A 17,952-nucleotide genomic window follows, 5' to 3' on the forward strand; every position below is an offset into this window, starting at 1 on the left:
CAGGAAATGTGCTGGACCCGTGAGCACCCGTGCGAGTGAGGGGCTGTGCCTGGACAGCTATGAGATGCCGCTCAGTGAACACCTGATCTTGGACCCATCTTCCCAGCCATTTAAGCAATAAAGAGGGACACATCTTCAGGGTTGAGCTTCTGGGAGACTCCCATGAAGCACAGAGGGACTCTCTGAGACTCAGCGTCTATGTTTCATTCATATTGGCTTAATGGAGATGCTGGCGACCCAGAGTGGGGGATCCAGACCAGGTACAGAGCCCTGGGCCCTCACCCTTGGTCCCTCATGACTGGACCATCACACGGCTCAGGTGGAATGTGGCTTTCACCCTCTCTCAGAAAGTCTCAGGGCTGCAAAGCAGCTGCTTGTGATAGAAGTCAACTTCTCTCCCCAAACCCGGGCTCTGGGATGGTATCAGCTTTGCCCAGTGCCTCCGGCCATGGCACATGCAGGAGAGGTGTCGTTTAGCTTGTGAGAGAATGAGCAGCATCCTCCCACAGTCCATAAGACCAGACTCATCTCTGGAGACTCTCCAGCGTCCCCTCCCACCCTGCGCCCTGAATCCCAGCCACACTGGGTCGGTTCGCGCCTGCTCTCCTCTCACCTCAGGGCCTTGGCACTTGCTGCACACACGCTCTGCCGGGTGCATTGCTCCACACCCATATCCCTTATGGCTGTTTGCCGTGGCAGCCGCCAAGCTAGCTCAGCCTCTGCTCTGGGTTCTCAGAGGACCTTAGACATCTCCCCAGCACCAAGCTGTGATTCTTCTACAAACCGATACGTTTCCCAGGGCAGGTCCAAGTCTTTCTGCTCACTGATGGATACGGTGTCTGGGTCTGTGCCTCACCCATACTAGACAATTGTCAATGTTTCTTAAGTGAATACTGGCTGGTCAGCCTTAGGCTAGTTGGTTTGTCTCTATGGGCCTCAGTTTCCCTACTAAAAACAAACTGGCTAAACGATCTGTAAAAGTTCCCATGGTGCTTTCTGAGCACAGTGACAGAAAGGCTCCCTGAGGAGGACTTTGCTTACATTCTTGGTGTCAAGAGGCTCGGGTGCTGGGGCCAGCTAGTATCAGACTTACCTGTCAGAGCAGGGCCCTCTGATGCCATGTCTGGGCTCTCCACACCTGCAAGCAATCCTGTGATGCCAAGCATAGGGCAAGCATCATGGGATATCATTCTGTACCTCATGGCCGTGAGCCCCAGGCCATGGAGTGGTTCTATGTATTTATATCATGTTCCTGACTAACAGGATAACGAAACCACGTGAAATGACCCAGAAGGTCATCACATACAACCCTATGTAAAAAGCCCTTGGAAGGCACACCGTTCATTAGTAACAGAACAACCAGGGCAGTCACATGCCTCTGAGGCTGGCCAGAGACAGTGCTACCAGACCAAGGTGCCACAGACCTCCCTGGCTCCCATCTCAAACAAGTCCTCCAGGCCTTACGGGGTGTTCGCCCAGCCAAGCTCAGTCAAAAATCAGTGAAAACCCTGCTCTGCAGAGAAACTGGCCTCCATCGTGCCAGATGCCTCTGCATCCAGCAGACTGGCCCAGGTCTGCTTTGGGGCAGCAAGTGTGGTGGGCAGGAGTCACAGGCATACCTGCTCTGGCTTGATGGGCTCCGTGGTGGTGAAGATGTCTGAGTAGTGCTGTCTCTCGAACACGCGGTCCAGCACCTCCAGCTGCTGCTGTGTGAACAGATCTCCCCGCATCTGCTTTCGGAGGAAGTCTCGGCCTGGAAGTGAGTGGCCATTCGGCACGGGAGACTCCTGAATACCTTTGAGGAGCATGAGAGAGAAAGGGTAAGGGGAGGCTATTCTGCCACCAAGGGAGAGAAGGTTAGACCCCCACCGCCCCCGAGACCGGGAAGGGGGGTGGACAGAGCCTCCAGCCCAGCTATCTGCCCCTGACAAGGTTTTGGGTAAGGGGCTCCCCAGACAGGGTCGCTTGCTGGTAACTGCAAAGCCGGCCTCCCATAATGCATTCCAGGCACTGTGCAAAGTCCTTTTGTTATGTTATCTCCTTTACTTTTCCAAGTGAACTCCCAATACATGTGCTGTGGTTTGTATTTGTGCCCCGTGTTTGAGTGTTGGGAGTCTGATAGTCGGTGATTGTTTACAGGTGGTGGACCTTTAAGAGCAGAGATTTAGCAGAGGAGGTTACAAAATTAGTCCCTCCCTCTTCCCTGGCTTTCCATCTGGTGGTGTCTATTTCTCCTTCCCCCTCCTTCTCCCCCCTTCCTCTTCCCCCTCTTCTTCTTCCTCCTCTTCCTCCTCCTCTTCTTCCTCCTCCTCCCTTTCCCTTTTTCACACAAGTATGTGCACACTTACACAAGTGGTTTAGCCAGCACCACAGGTTTGAACTTTCAGAACCATGAGCTGGATAAGCTTCTTTATAAAGCTACCTGCCCTGAGGAATTCCATTACAAAAGCCAAGAAAGAGACTAATACAGGATATTATTACTCCTTTCCCCCGTTTCACAGATGAAAATCCCAGGCCTAGAGAAACGAAACCGTTTCTTTGCCCAAGGATTTGAGCTCAGGATGACTCAGGAGCTTAGTCACGGGTGTTACTGCCCCTCCTGCCCGCCTTGATGCCCTCACCCTGCACACTTGTCACCACCGTTGTGACCAGTCTGAAAGGCAGTGTTCTAGGAAGGTAGTCGCACACACACCTGTGGCTTGACAAAAAGCTATCAAAATCGCAAGTGTGCTATCCCTGGGTAACTGATTCCTGGGAGTATACTTTATAGCTGGCTTGTATATGTGGAAAGTAATTGATACACATGGTCCTTGGAACAAAAGACTGGAAACAACCTGTTTGTTCATGGAGAACGGCCTAATCAGCCCGTGGCACTGCTTGGACAGTGGAAAACTATGCAACTGCGAAAAGGAAAGGACCCAAGATGCAAAACCTTCCCGATCCCCAGTTATGGGAGAGGTAAGGGAGGTGCAAGGTGCCAAGAGTAGCTTACAGTGTCCGTGTAAAGAGAGAAGAAAAGATGGCTTGATGTGTTCTTACTGACGGTCAGAATCTGCGTATATGGTGTATATGTCTTATTTTCTGTAAGAAAAATCCAATAGGAACACTGCATGTAGTAAGCATGATATGGACTGCACCCGTGAGGCAGCTGTGTTTTGTTTTAGAACTTGAAAGTTTGGCCTATTCAGAAGTGTACACTAAGAAAATATTCTGGGGGCTGGAGACATGGTTCAGCTGTTAAGAGCACTGACTGCTCTTCCAGAGGTCCTGAGTTCAATTCCCAGCAACTACATGGTGGCTCACAACCATCTGTAATGGGATCTGCTGCCCTCTTCTGCTATATCTGAAGACAGATACAGTGTACTGCTCATATACAATAAATAAATAGGTAGATAAATAAATAAGTAAATAAAATCTAAAAAAGAAAGTAATCTGCCACACTGACTGTTTGCTGTATCTGTCTCAGGTTGGTGTTTCAATTTCAAAGAAAATACAATGACTCATTAATTTGAAAAATGGGGTGAACTGTGTGTCTTGGGTTTGTGTCTTGGGTTTGTGTGTCTTGGGTTTGTGTGTCTTGGGTTTGTGTGTCTTGGGTTTGTGTGTCCTGGGTTTGTGTGTCTCCGGTTTGTGTGTCTCGGGTTTGACCTCTTCAGAATGAAAGCAAGCTTGACAGCAGAGGTTTCCTAAGAGGAAATGACCTCAGAGGTCGATGGTTACCCAGGGTTCTCTAGGACAGTTGTCCCTGCAGGCTGATGAGAGACTGTGGGAACGATGCCTAGGTGGGCCATCTGCTTGTACTGTTGGACTCCACGAGAGCACCACCAAAGGTCAGCTTTCCTACTGAGAGGCACTACAGATCCCAGACCTTATCACAAGAAGCACACACCACCCTAGGTGTCACTGTCATGTCAAAACCCCACCCATGTGAGTGAGGACTGGGGCTAAACCAACAAGCCTGCACTCTTGGATACCGTGTCCCTGGGCCTCCCTCCAGCCAATCTGTCTGCAGAGCCCGAGATTTGAACAGACACCAGCTCTGGGTGTTTACCTGAGCGCTGGCCTTTCGGGGTCCCCAAGGAGACTGACAGGCCCAGAGCACTACATGTTCTACAGGAAGGGCCTTTGGGGGTGACTTACAAACTACCTGAGAAAACAGATCCCTTCTCCATTTCAAAGCAAGGCTGTGCCACAACCAAATGACCTGATAGGTGTGGCCTATCAGGGTTCTCTGAATAATGTACCCAGGAATAAACCTGTGTCCCTCCTTGGGCAGGGACACTGGCTCCAACAAGCCAGGTGCCTGATCTTGTTCACAGGATGTCATTCCTAGTGCCCCTTCTTTCATCGTGGCCCATTCCTTGGAGACCCTTATTTCTATAAGGTCACCAAGGACAATAGATGTGAGAGTTTGCTGCCCAGTAATGTGCTTGTGCTGGTCAGCACCAACCAGAGGACATTATTAGCAGCAGTCCAATGTACCTAAGTGTACTACATGCATACGCACATACGGACACACACACACACACACACACACACACACACACACACACACACACAGATGCTCAACTTGCTCCTACTCAGTGATCATTCTGTGCCAGCCACTTCTGCCACAGTGACCTTGCACTGCAGCAGAACACCCATCAAGTTTCTTGGTGCCATGGAGATCATACCAACTTTTTAAGAGACTGTTTTCTGCCTACCTACTTCAACTAAACTCCCCGTCCTGCACCCTGCCTCTCAGCCAGCCAACAAACTCCAAATGAAACCAGCTTCCCAACTCCCACAATGTCCCCGCTCTTTGTCCTACTGGTTGCTCCCAGAGACAGACCAACTCTGCCTTGTCTGGAGGCTTCCCAGCCAACCAGGCCCTCTCAGCTGAGAGCCCTGGCAGGGTAGAGCCTCATCTCCACTGAGAAAGTCCTTAGAGGGTAGCTTGACTCTGGGTCCCTGCAGAGAGCATCTCTGGTCACCAAGTAAACCCCAACACAGAGTGAGGGCTCAGGGCATGGAGCCAACTCGTGTTATATATACTTGGTCTTTGGATCCTATGAGAGCACTGCATATTCCGCAGGTTCAAAGAGCCTAGATAGGACCTGAAACCATCTCTGTAGAGACTCTCAGGAAAAGGACTGGCCTTGTCCAACTGTGACTTTCTCTAAGTCAGTAGTGGCCCCATGGGTTGTACTCAAGGGAACTTGGGCTGCCTTGGTGACCTTAATGCTACCAGTTGGGGCTGGGAACTGCTAAGAATCATCCTGTGCAGGCATCAGCCCTGATACAAATCACTCTTTCTCTGTTCTCACCCCCAGCATCTCCATCCACATGCTTGCTTTAGTGGGGAAAGAAGTAAGTGGCAATTCCTTGAGAAGCCCTGGGATTGCTAGGTGTGACAAGTATGATTGTAATCCTAGAACTCAGGAGAGAGACAAGAGGATCTAGAGTTCCATGCCAGCCTAGGCTACCCAGCAAGATCCTCTATCAAAAACAAAAACAAACAAACAAACAAAAAAAACCCAACCCACAAAAACTAAATAATGCACAATAATAAAAAGACTAAGGATACACCTAAATACATAATTATATATTCAATTTAATAAATATTTAAACTGTTACTCTATACTAAAGAATATTAAACTTTTTAAAACTTTTTTACGTTTAACTATGCATATATGTCTGTATGGGGGTATGTGCACATACATGTAGGTGACCACAGAAGCCAGGGGCCTTGAATCCCCTGGAGCTTTAGTTACAGGTGGTTGTGAACCAGTGGATGTGGGTGCTGGGAATTGAACCTGGGTCCTCTTCGAGAGTAATGTGTGCTCTTAACCACTGAGTCATCTCTCTAGATCCCAAAATTAAATTTCTAAAAAGCAAACAAGGGGCTGGGGATTTAGCTCAGTGGTAGAGCGCTTACCTAGGAAGCGCAAGGCCCTGGGTTCGGTCCCCAGCTCCGAAAAAAAGAACCAAAAAAAAAAAAAAAAGCAAACAAGAAGAGAGGATACAGGGATGAGGGATGCGCTCTAGATAGGACAAGCCCACTTCGGTGATCATACAAGTAAACACTGATTACAGACTGACTGACAGTTTGTATAAAACAAGGCACAGGAGGATACAATGTAGCCATATAATAAGACAAGGCACAGAAGTGAACAATGTAGCCATGTAAAGCACTGGTCCTGGGCAGAGTTGGAAAGAGCCTCCGAGGAGAAGCAGTGTTTGGACCACAAGTAGCAGATGGGCAGGAAAGGAACAGATAGGTGGGGATGAAACTGCAGGAAACTATAGGGAGGCTCCGAGGCCACAGACAACTTGCATCTTATTGACACAGCCTTAATCAGACTTGAGCAGCTGGAGGAATAGTCACCCTCTTCATGCCTCAGTCCTAGATCGTTTCCTAAATTGTTTACATCCTCATCCTTGAAGACCAAGTGTCAATCAAGACAGCACTTGTATCAGCCACAGCATGCAACTGCACACACGTCCTCTTCCAGGACGCTTTCCATCCTGCCCCAGTGCTTTTCCAGCTCCCATTGTTAGGACTCTACCCACTCCTCGTGTTTGCAACAAGCCCTTAGCCTTCATGCTCACCCTGAACTATCCCCTGTTCAATGTCTTGCTGCCAGAGGCAGTACCTGTACATGGACTTTACAACCGACCCGTTCCCTCTGCAAACTTGGTCTGCACATATCAGGACCCCTTCACCTGTCCTCCCTCATCCAGTCACCCCTCCCTCAACCAAGCTCATCAAGTGTTGACGGCAGGGACGCAGCCATGGACAAGGGCTAGCACAGCCCTTTCCTTCCTGGATCCTCATCCGTAGAAGAGACAAACATTAATTGAAAACTAATCAGGCCAGACCGGAAGCAAGTACCACCCAAGACTAGCACGAAAGTGAAAGGGCAGCTGATTCTAAGAGGGCAAGCATATGCCAGCCTGTCTCTGAATGCTGCACACAATGGGCACACTTGGGGTTTGAGCCACATGAAGAGGTTGTGTGCTTGGTGGTGGTTACAAAAATGAATACAGAAAGGGGTTGGGGATTTAGCTCAGTGGTAGAGCGCTTGCCTAGCAAGCGGAAGGCCCTGGGTTCGGTCCCCAGCTCCGAAAAAAAAAAAAGAAAAAAGAAAAAAAATGAATACAGAAAACCATTCCCATCACCAGGGAAGGACTGGCCCTCCAGGCAGGCAGTGGGACTGTCTGTGTTGTTTTTGAGTTACTGACTTTATTGGAAAGTGTGGTCTTGGAGGCAGGCTATAGAAAAACTCAGACCCATCTTATTCAGGGAGAAACTCCAAACCCACACTGCGGATAGTGTGCTTAAATATAGTGACAGACGCTGGCAAGAGTGTAAAGGTATGCCAGGGCACAGTATCTTTAAATCTTTTTTTCTTCTCCAAATCAAATAATATGGGATAGACCCAGTGTTGGGCTTAGTCAACCATGGCTCATAGAATTAACATTCTGGAAGCTAGCTTCAGGGGAGCAAGGGGCAGGAAGCCCCTTCTCGAGAAGCAAAGAAATGCTGGCTTCAAATTTCAGGTTAAGCCAATGTTATTCAGAATCGGGCTTTGAAGCTAAGAGCTTTATATGATCAGGTCTGGTCACGAAAAGCAGGAGGACGCAAGATGACCTGAGAGTCCCATCTGTCGGGGGAAGCTCTCTTGTGTGTCTTAAAAGATCATAAAGCCATGCCATTTTCTTCAAAGCACAGCGGATTCTGGGAGTTTGCATCTTTCTTGCATGGTTCTGATTTGTTTCTTTGAAAACCATCACACATTTTATGACTAAGATGCTCACTGGGAGTAAAAGATAAAAACAAACAGGGCTCTGCAAAATCCCTTCTGGCATCCTGGTCTCTGCCTTAGCTGGGCACTGAGGAGCCCTGAAGAACCAGGCTGGAGCCTCAGGATCAGCCTCAGCTTTTCTCAAAGTTCTATTTCTCCACAGAACTGAGCCCCAGCCCCAGCCCCAGCCCCAGCCCCAGCCCCAGCCCCAGCCCCAGCCCCAGCCCCAGCCCCAGCCCCAGCCCCAGCCCCAGCCCCAGCCCCAGCCCCAGCCCCAGACATGCATTTTGATCTTCACAGCTTCTCCCCAGAAGGACAGCCAGGCCCAGTAGGAAAAACATTAAGAGCTAGCGGACAGATGGACCTGAGTTCTATCTGTGTGTGCTTGGGTAAGTGTCTCTCTGTCTCTGGGCTCCAGAGTCCTCATTAGTAAACTAAGGCGGCTGAGTGAGTCCTTTAGAGTAAGTTATGGTGGTACACATCTGTAATCCTAGCTCCTGTAATGGAGGCTGAGGCAGGAGGATCAGAGTGCAGCTTGTGCTCCACAGTGAGTCTAGGGCCTGCCTGAGCAACAAAGTGAATGACTTCCATTTTGCCTGCTACAGAATAGCAAGTGATTATTGACCCCTCCGTACTGTATTTGTAGACCATCCCACACTACTACTACTACTACTACTACTACTACTACTACTACTACTACTACCACTACTACTACTGCCACTACTACTACTACTACTACTACTACTACTACTACTACTACTACTACTACCACCACCACCAATGCCCACTGCACCCATAAATGATGGCTTAAGTCAACCAGTATCTAACTACCTTTGTCAATGCTTTGTTTGGAAATGGACAAGCAGTATGGAAGAGACCTCTTTACCCATAAGGGCTTCTGTCAGAGAAACTTCTCTCTCTCTCTCTCTCTCTCTCTCTCTCTCTCTCTCTCTCTCTCTGTGTGTATATATGTATGTGCATGTATATGTTTCTCTGTATCTGTCTGTCTCTGTGTGTATATCTGTATCTCTGTCTCTGTGTATGTGTCTGTATCTCTGTCTCTCTCTGTGTGTGTCTGCATCTCTATTTGTCTGTGTCTGTGTATGTGTGTGTCTATATCTCTCTGTGTGTGTGTCTCTCTCTGTATGTGTGTATGTATGTATGAGTGTGTACATGTCTCTCTGTCTTTCTCTGTATCTGTCTCTGTGTGTGTGTGCATCTCTGTCTCTCTGTGCGTGTGTCTGTGTCTCTCTGTATGTGTGTATATATGTATTATGTGCATATATATTTCTCTCTTTCTCTCTCTGTCTCTCTCTGTCTCTGTCTCTGTCTCTCTGTCTCTCTGTCTCTCTGTCTCTCTGTCTCTCTGACTCTCTGTCTCTCTGTGCGTGTGTCTGTGTCTCTCTGTATGTGTGTATATATGTATGTATGTGCATATATATGTCTCTCTGTCTCTCTCTGTCTCTGTCTCTGTGTGTGTGTGTGTGTCTGTGTCTCTCTGTATGTGTGTATATATGTATGTATGTGCATATATATGTCTCTCTGTCTGTCTGTCTGTCTGTCTGTCTGTCTCTCTCTCTCTCTCTCTCTCTCTGTGTGTGTGTGTGTGTGTGTGTGTGTGTGTGTGTGTGTGTGTGTTTCTGGCAATGGAAGCCAAGGCCTTAGGGAGGCTGGAGTGGTGCTCTATCACTGATCTTCCCAGACCTAAGGTCTCTCCTTTTTTGTCCCTGGAACACATTCACTGAAGCCTTTTACATCTGGCAATGCTGCTCAGGCCGGACTACCATGCTCCCTTCTATGTCCCTCCCTTCTACCACTGTGCCCCTGGACTGCCCTCACCCCAACACACAATGAAAATAGTACAAGAAAGCCAGTCATTTGCCTTCTGAGGTCTTGAGTCAGCCTAGTGGACCCTGGATGTACCTAGACATTTCCAACCTGGATCAATGAGCTCAAGAAACTAGGAGTTGGTCCTTCCAAGCACAGTGACCAGTTCTATAAGCAATCTAGACAGCCATGGCGACCCGTACCTGCATCCTCAGCACTTGGGAAGTACAGTCAGGAGGATCAGGAGTTCAAAGCCAGACTCTGCCACATAGCAAGTTTGAAGCTAACCTGGGATACATGAGACCCTGACTCAAAAATAAACGAACAAACAAAAATAAGTAAAAAGCAATATATATAAAACTGACCAATCAGTTATGCCCCATGTTTTGGGTGGGATCCGTAAGAACCTTGCAGTGGGCAAAATCAACTGTGGGATTTTTCCCCAGAAGGATCTCAAGGTCACGTAGGCTTGACCAAAGGTTAGGAGCCAGAAGGGGCTGAGGATTCTTGCTGGGGCTACATTAGCAAAAACATCTCTGCACCTGTCCCCTAGCAAAGAAAGAAAGGAGCTTTGCAGTGCCGGTAGGAGCATGGGTTCTCCCAAGCCTCTGGTGACAGCTGGGTGAAGCTTTGCCTCGTGCCATGCTTGGAAGTGTATTAGGCCGTAAGACTAAAGCCCTCAGCTTCCTCAGCTGCTAACTGGGAGCAGAGGCAGACAGGACAAACTCTGGGGTTTTTGTAGGGACCAAATGAGATAACCCTACATTCTTATCACGGCACCTGCAGCCACCATCCTGTTCAGTGGGAACACCCTTCCCAGCCTCACCTCCAAGGTCCAAGGTCCCCACCCTCTGATCTGCCTTACCCATCAAGATCAGTGCCTGCATCTCCTACAGTGGTCAGAGGCTTCTTCTCCAGGTTCAAATACCTCGTCAGTACTGCCCCCTAACACCTTCATTCCTTCTGATCCCTGAACTGACAAACCCCTCGCCCTACCCAGCACAGCTCAACCTAAAAGCCACCTCCTTTCCAAAGCCCATCTGAATGTGCAAAGGCTGAATTAGCCGCTCTTTCTTCTGGGTCTCTGTTAGAGGGTTTTTCATAGGCTACAGTTATGGTCTGTCTTCAGTTGACTTCTTACCAGTCCCCTTGTGAGCTTGGTCTCAGGGAGGGGGATCTCCAGTTATAGTCAAGAGAATTTAGGAGATTAAGTGGCTTGCTCAGTAAACACACAGCAGAATGCTTCCAGGACTCTTACTATGTATGAGGATGAAGTGGATGTGTTTCAGGATACCACGGAAGCCTGTGTACTCCACACTTACAAACTCATGATACCTAAGCAACTTCTCCCTCTGCCAGTGTGAGCATGAGTGTGAATGAGTGTGAATGTGTGTGCATGTGTGTGTGTGAGAGAAAGTATGTGTATGAGAGACAGTGTCTGTGAGTGTGTGTGTATGTGTATGAGAGTGTGTGTGTGTGTTTGTGTGTGTCACTCAAATGGAAGCCAGAGCCTAGAGCATACTTTCTAAGTTCTCTACCACTGAAACTTTTAACCTGTCATTTTTTTAAAATGTGTAGCCCATGCTGGCCTCAAACTCGTGATCCTCCTGCCTCTGCCTCCTTCAGCAAGTCCTACTGGCATGTACCACCACAACCGGCTTAACCCGTTATTCTAAGACTGTGTCTTACTAAGTCGCCAGACCTGCCTGGCCTCATTCTGCAGCCAGGCTTTGAACTTGCCATCCTTCTGCCTCAACTTCCAGGGCAGCTGAGATCCCAGGCCTGTGCCACCAGGTCCTGCCTGGGTTTTGTTTGTTTCTTTTTAACCTCTCTGATTCTTAATTTTCTCATCTGCAAAATGGCATGCTCATAATACCCAGGGCTGCTGAAAGACCTGAAGGAGTCATTGGAAAGTACTTAGCACAACGCCTGGTGCACAGTAGGTGCTATGTCTAAGATCTTGCTTGCTTGGTTTCCTTGCTAAAGTATGAGGGGTCTGAGGGCAGAGGCCCTGTGTGGTTGTTATCTCAGAAACAGGAGATGCTGATCAGAAGATGCTGTTATCTCAGAAACAGGAGAAGCTGACGGATGCTTGCTGACCAGATGGATAACCTAGAGAGACGAGAGGAGCCACAGGGCTTCACACTTCAGGGAAATGCCACAATGGGCAGCTTCCATTATGAGTTCAGAGAAACATCCATTGTATCAGTGATTCTGGAGGAAGAGAGAGAGCAGCGACTGCAGGTTTATTGCTGCCTAAGATTTGAAGCAGTTCACAAAATGTTGACCCAGAGATGAGGACCAACTACATAGAATGAACCGAGCCCCAGGTTTCCTAGAGTTCACACCAAAAAACAAAGACAGCTGGCTGCCTACTGCTAACAGAAATGTGGTTTTTGTACTCCAGCTAATTCAGAGCTTCTAATCTCTGTCTAGTCCTATTGGTGTAATTTGGGGTTCCTCAGAAAAAACCTAACAGTCTAAAAGGATACTGAGGAGGGGGCCCCTGAAGTCAGGATGAGTGAACAGGGACAAGGCACCAGGCCAGGCAAGACCATAGGAATCAGAGCCAGTTGGCTGCCATTTTTACATTATCTATTGGGGAACCAGACTTCTTCCTAGGGACCGGTTTGGCAGAGCAGGAAATGTCCCATATCGGCCCAGAACTCAACTGAGATTCAAGATGATTTTATATTTATACATCCCTCCCCAAACTAGGGTCATGGACTGAGAAAATCTGAGGTGTCACAGAGGGAAATCCCACTGGAACCAGCACAATTCAGCCATTAGTTTCACTCAATCTCTCTTCCCAGGGAAGGAAAACACAAAATTGTAAAATTGATAAATGCGTACGGGTTTGACTCAGGTGAATCTGATTGTGCCGTGTGTTGCCCAACGGGTCAGAGGCACTTGGGATGGAAAGGACCCAAGGGACTATCGCTCCCTCGGGAGTGACAACAGTGAGGCCAGATGGCAAAGGGCTTTATCTGGGGCCAGATAGCAAGTCCGATTAGAGCTGCCAGCCAAGGCAATATGGCCCCTGATACCTGCACGTCTCTTGGGTCATCTCTCAAGAGTATCAGGTGAGTGTCTGGCGTGGCCCTTGCTCCAGAGCTTGGAGGGTTCAAGTATCAACTCCCACCCTGAAGTGGAGGGTGCAGACTTGTACTGCTGTGTTGAAGGACGCCCTGGAGCCTTTGAAGCCCTGGAGTCAAGCGCCTGACTCCCTGGGCCCTCACGAACCTCCAAGGACAGCGAGTCTGTTACTGCCTTTACTTCACAGATGCTGAAAGCGAGGCACAGGGAAGTTAAATTCCTCGCTCAAGATCTGCAGCTAAAAAGTAGATGACCTAGGAACCAAACACAAGCAGAATGTTCCAGCGTGTGCTCTGAACCCAGTTTAACCCACTCCGTGTTATCCAGACCGGGACAGAACAGTTTAAAAAGAGCTCCTGGGAAACAATTCGGCTTGAGTCCCAACGTGAGCGGAAAGAGCTAGCTGAAAAAGAGGGAGAAGGGAAGAGGAAGTACATTCCCATCAGCAGGAAGGGCGCGTGCGCAGGCCTGGGTGAGCGGAGCAAGCTACTGATCTGGTAGGAGCAGAACGCAGATGGGGAGGTACAATACACAGTCCGCAAACCTATGCAAGGCTTCCCTCCCTGTCTATCTCCTCAGCTCCGAGACTCCTTATCCAGAACGTAACCCAGTCTGATGTCCAAGCGGTGCAAATTTATTCTCAGAACTCGACGGAGCTGCTGTGGAGAAACGGAGGACACTTCTGTGCGTCAAAAACGTCATGGTGACCTCAGAGAACAGAAGGAAACAACCAGTCTGTTCTCTCTAATCCATCGTCCCGGTCTATTACTGGACGTCCCTAGTACCCTCCACCTCACAGAGAGCTATGCACGCTAATTAGAGGGATGTTAACCACCCGTGAAAACATTCCAAAGCGAGTGAACTGTCACCGAGGGTGGAGGACGGGTTGTTTCAAGGGAGCAAAGGAGGTTAAAGGCTTTGTTTTCACTATACCCGCAAGTGTCCCTCTCTTCTCCAGGCAAACCCCCACCCTCAGCCCACAACAGCCTGTCTCCCATCCCCCCACTGGGCATAAATAATGGTTTACAACCATATATACTCTGCAATCTTCGCGTTACCCCATTTGAGTTTTTAAATTACTGTCTTTATTTTTTTCCCCCTCCATGGACGATATAAGTAGAAGGAAGGCTCACACATTGACATGTATCTGACTGATCACTGCACAAATGTTTTCAAGAGAAATCACTATATTCCTCCGAGATGGGTATGGGTTTAGTCATAGATCAAGGTGAGAGGGGAAAAAAAAGATAAATCATCAGAGATCCAAAAATACTTTTCATTTGGAGAATATACCAGACCATTTTGATGGGGCTGATGGAATCCTTGTTCTGCCTCCATTACCTGCCTCAGGCAGCCCCAGCAAGGAGCCAACGGCTGAGATGATACTCTCCATAAGATGGCCCCCAATATATATATATATATATATGATCTTCAACCTCTATTGATTGACCAATTTCACAAGCAAAGACTGGTGAAATGAAGCTGAAATGAACATCATGCTTTAGCCCATTGAACCTATCAGGCCTGAGTTAATCTCACTGTCCACTGTCTCTGATAGAATTCAATTGATCAATCATGTTTCGGTGATAGTACCATTTCACTGGCTTATTGCTTCTTCATTTCAGAGCTTGACCTGTTAGATATACGCGGACTGGCTCTGCGCTTCTCTTGGATACACAGAGATCAGCCACTGCCTGCCAACGTGTGTCTGAAAAGAACCCGAGAGGCTTTAGTGTGTATCTGAGGTGTGTTTCCCCAACCGGGCACGCGCCTAGGAGGGGTGGGTTTGTGGAGGACGGCCGTCGCAAGTGCCAAGAGGGCTCTTCATTCTGTGCAGCGCCCCTAGCCTTTCTTCCCTGTGGGAGCAGGTTGATTTGTTTGGGCTCTGTGCTCAGCAGGAGCATATTTCCGTATTAGACAGCCATGTGGTATATATATATATATATATATATATATATATATATATATATATATATATATATATATATGCCTAGAGTGTTAGACCACGTTAGACCACGATCAAAATGACAGTCTCTACGCCCCAGACATGCTCATGCTGGGGATGGCACCTGCCTGCTTCTCTACTTCTGACGATGACCTCGGATGCCAGCAGCAGATGATGGCTCCCAGGGTGCAGATGAAGAAGAAATGGGCTCTGGGAGGCAGAGGTAGCCTAAGATGGCATTGTTAGCAGACCGGCTGGGGCAGAAGCCCCAGGGAGTTCATTCCTCGGTGCCTCGCACACAGACACCACCTCATAGGCACTTTCAGACTTGCCAAGTCTCTCAGGCAAGCCGTGTTGCTGCTGGCTACTCGGGTCTTTGCAGTTCCCTTCTGATAGCTTTTGAACGTAGGCTGGATGCTGAGATTGTCCGCAACCCATAAACACGGGGGACAAGTCAAGTTTAGTTACTCAGAGCCACCCAAGACACCCAGTAGCTTCACAGAGACTAATAGCTTTGTCCCGAGCCCTCCATTCAGGACTTCCTTTCTTTCCCTAGAAGGTCCCCTAATTTATGCCAAGGTGGCTGCCTGTATCCACAGCAACAACCTCACTTTCCATCTTCAACATGTGCTCTTACAGTTCCTTTGTGGCATTTAATTTAATTTTCCAAACACGAGCCAAGGCGATGCTTTGGGAAATCAGGGTGATGTCACCGGGTGGGACTAGCTGCCTGGAGGAAGAAGGCCCTTGCAGCAGCATGGCCACCAAAGAGGCCAAGGCAATGGCGGTTTGTATCTGGTCAGAGCCAATGTCTGCAGTCAGAGGGAAGAGGGGAAGAATTGTACATGAAGTTGGCATTTCTGCGGGAAGCCATTGCTGGTACGGGGCTGAGGCTTGGAGGTGGGACGAAGAGCTTCATAACACCCTCTATACCATAGTGCCACCACACAACAATGACACCCCGTCTTCTAACAGCCCTGGTCATCACATCCTGACTTCCTCCTCCCCCTCTGCCCCCATCTCTGTCCCTTTTCTGATCTTATCGATACAGTTGATCTCAGACACTTGCGGGGAGAGGATCTTTATGTTCTGATGTGGCCACAGTGTGAAGACCCTGCTGGAGGGAGATGTCTGCTCAGGCAAGCAGGAACTTCTTATTCTGAGAGAGGTCATGGCAGGAGAATGGCTACCCACAGAAGAGGCAGGTGCCAGAGTGTTAGGAAGGACTGTCCTCTATAAGTGATGGTTGTCTAGGGGTAGGACCTCCCATGCTCCGTGTCAGAGGTCCTGGCTGTTCTCCACTAATACCCTGGCTCTCTCAGCAAGACCCACAACTGCCCGTAACTGCTGTGGCCTTAAAGGGCCTGGCTGCTTCCCCTTCTACTCTGAGTGGCCCTACTCTTTCTCTCACCCTTATTCTCATGCATGTGTGTGGTCTATGTGAACATGTATGTGGTAGAAGCACATGAATGTGTATCCATGTGTAAGCCCAAGGTGGATATGAGGAATCGTCCTTGTTTTCCCCCCTTATTCTTTAACACAGGATCCCTCAGTCACACCTACTTGCTGTCTGTCCAATAATTTGCTCTGTCTTTGCCTTCTGCGGTTGGAATGACCAGAGAACTGCCACACCCACCCAACATTTATTCCGGTTCTGGGGATCCAAACTCCAGTCCATCGGCTTGTACAGAAAGTGCTTGACCATTGCACCATCTCCTCTGCCCACCTCTCGGACACTTCTCCCTCCCACTCTTCCCGTTGTCACTCTGGCCTCCTTGCTGCTTTCTTCAGCTACGTCATGTATACTCTGCCTTCGTCCTTGCTGTTCGAGAACTATCCCAGATATCCCTTTGGCTTGTTCCCGTTTTTTTCTTGGAGCCTCTGCTCAAATAACATCTCAGCTTCCAGAAGACAGCTGGTCCCCACTGGGCAGTGGTGGTTCACATCTTTAATCCCAGCACTCTGAAGGCAGAGGCTGGTGGATCTCTGAGTTTGATGCCAGTCTGTTCTACAGAGCGAGTTCCAGGACAGCCAGGGCTACAAAGACAAAAAGAAAGCAAGTCTCCACCCACAGTGCGTTCCTTAACTCCTTCCTAGTTTTCTTATCCTGCTCAGCCATCAACAAGCACTTGTGGAAAGGCTGTGACCTAGAGTTCCATGCGTAGCTCTTGCGGGGAAATCTTTTAACAATGCAAAGACGGCCACCATTCTTATTTTTCTCCCTGTTCACTGGAATGCCACTCTTGTGGCATTTGAGTACTTCTGTCTGCCTCATCCTTGGCTATGTCCCTGTCACCTACACCTAGGACAAAGGCCAGCACAGAGCAGGTGCACACTACACACCTGTAGGGTAAATAAACAAGAGTGGATCCAAACAACACAGCTGCTCACTGGTGGCCTCCAGTGGGGAAATGGCCACTCCCTCCCCAGAGGTCTCAGGCTCTCATGCCTAGCTTAAGGCTCCACTGACAGAACTGAGGAGAAAAGAGTTGCCAGGCTTTGCCCACTATTGAGACCACAGCACCAGCACCGTATGAAGAGCTAATGGTGACTCCTCCTCCCGAGGTTTGGTCTTGGAAATGGTAAAGGGACAAAGGTCTAGCTTCTGGGTGCAAGCTCTGACTGTGTGACTTTTCATGTCCCTTACCTCATCTATGCACTGGGGTCAGTAAGGCACAACCAGCAGACCCCAAACAAGGGAGCACATTGAGGACACAGGGTCACTCAGTGAGAACAGGAAAAAGAAAACTAATGCCCAATCTGGGGGAAGATGAGCTTGGTGCCCTCCACCTGCAGTCCCTGGCTCGGAAGGACGATGGAGGAGGAACCAAAGTTAAGTAAGCCTGGGTTACCAAGTGACGTCCTGTCTCAAAAAGTAACTAATTTCAATTAATTAAAATTAGAAAGTTGGGTGTGGTAGCTCATGCCTGTAGTGTCAGCCCTTAGGAGGTAGAGGCAGGAGGATCAAGAGTTCAAGGCCATCCTCCTGGGCTATCTGGTAAGTTCAAGACTAGCTTGGGCCATGTGAGACCCTGTCTTAAAATAAACTAACAACAACAACAACAAAACAAACAAACAAAAAGACAAAATACACAGAGGAGGCTAGACTGGATTCTCTAGTTCAAGCATTTGTGGGGATCTGGAGTCGGGAAGGCTTCTCGGAGGAGGTGATGTTCCAGCCAGGGTTGCATAAGCAAAGAGGCTGAGGGGATCCCGGAGAATAGAGGTGAGTGGGGCTGTGCTCACTGACAGAGATCTCATAGTAGTCCTGCCATTTTCACAGCTCACATACAACTT

The 17,952-nt window shown here is 48.8% G+C and overlaps 1 protein-coding gene across 21 annotated transcripts in view; it reads right to left on the reverse strand.

Annotated features, from left to right (window-relative positions):
• Window positions 1-17,952, reverse strand: part of Pax5 (paired box 5) — a 186,351-nt gene that overhangs the window by 118,005 nt on the left and 50,394 nt on the right. For all 21 annotated transcript variants that reach the window (XR_015619979.1, XR_015619980.1, XR_015619982.1 and 18 more), the window contains one exon: window positions 1,620-1,795. Coding sequence is in view for 17 of the 21 variants with exons in the window: in XM_087550503.1 (XP_087406629.1) it covers window positions 1,620-1,795 (176 nt within the window). In the remaining 4 variants the exon portion in view is untranslated. The remainder of the gene's footprint in view (window positions 1-1,619; window positions 1,796-17,952) is intronic.

The sequence above is a fragment of the Rattus norvegicus genome, chromosome 5 (genome assembly GCF_021556685.1).
Source record: "Rattus norvegicus strain SHRSP/BbbUtx chromosome 5, alternate assembly SHRSP_T2T, whole genome shotgun sequence".
In the NCBI taxonomy this organism is placed as follows: domain Eukaryota; kingdom Metazoa; phylum Chordata; class Mammalia; order Rodentia; family Muridae; genus Rattus; species Rattus norvegicus.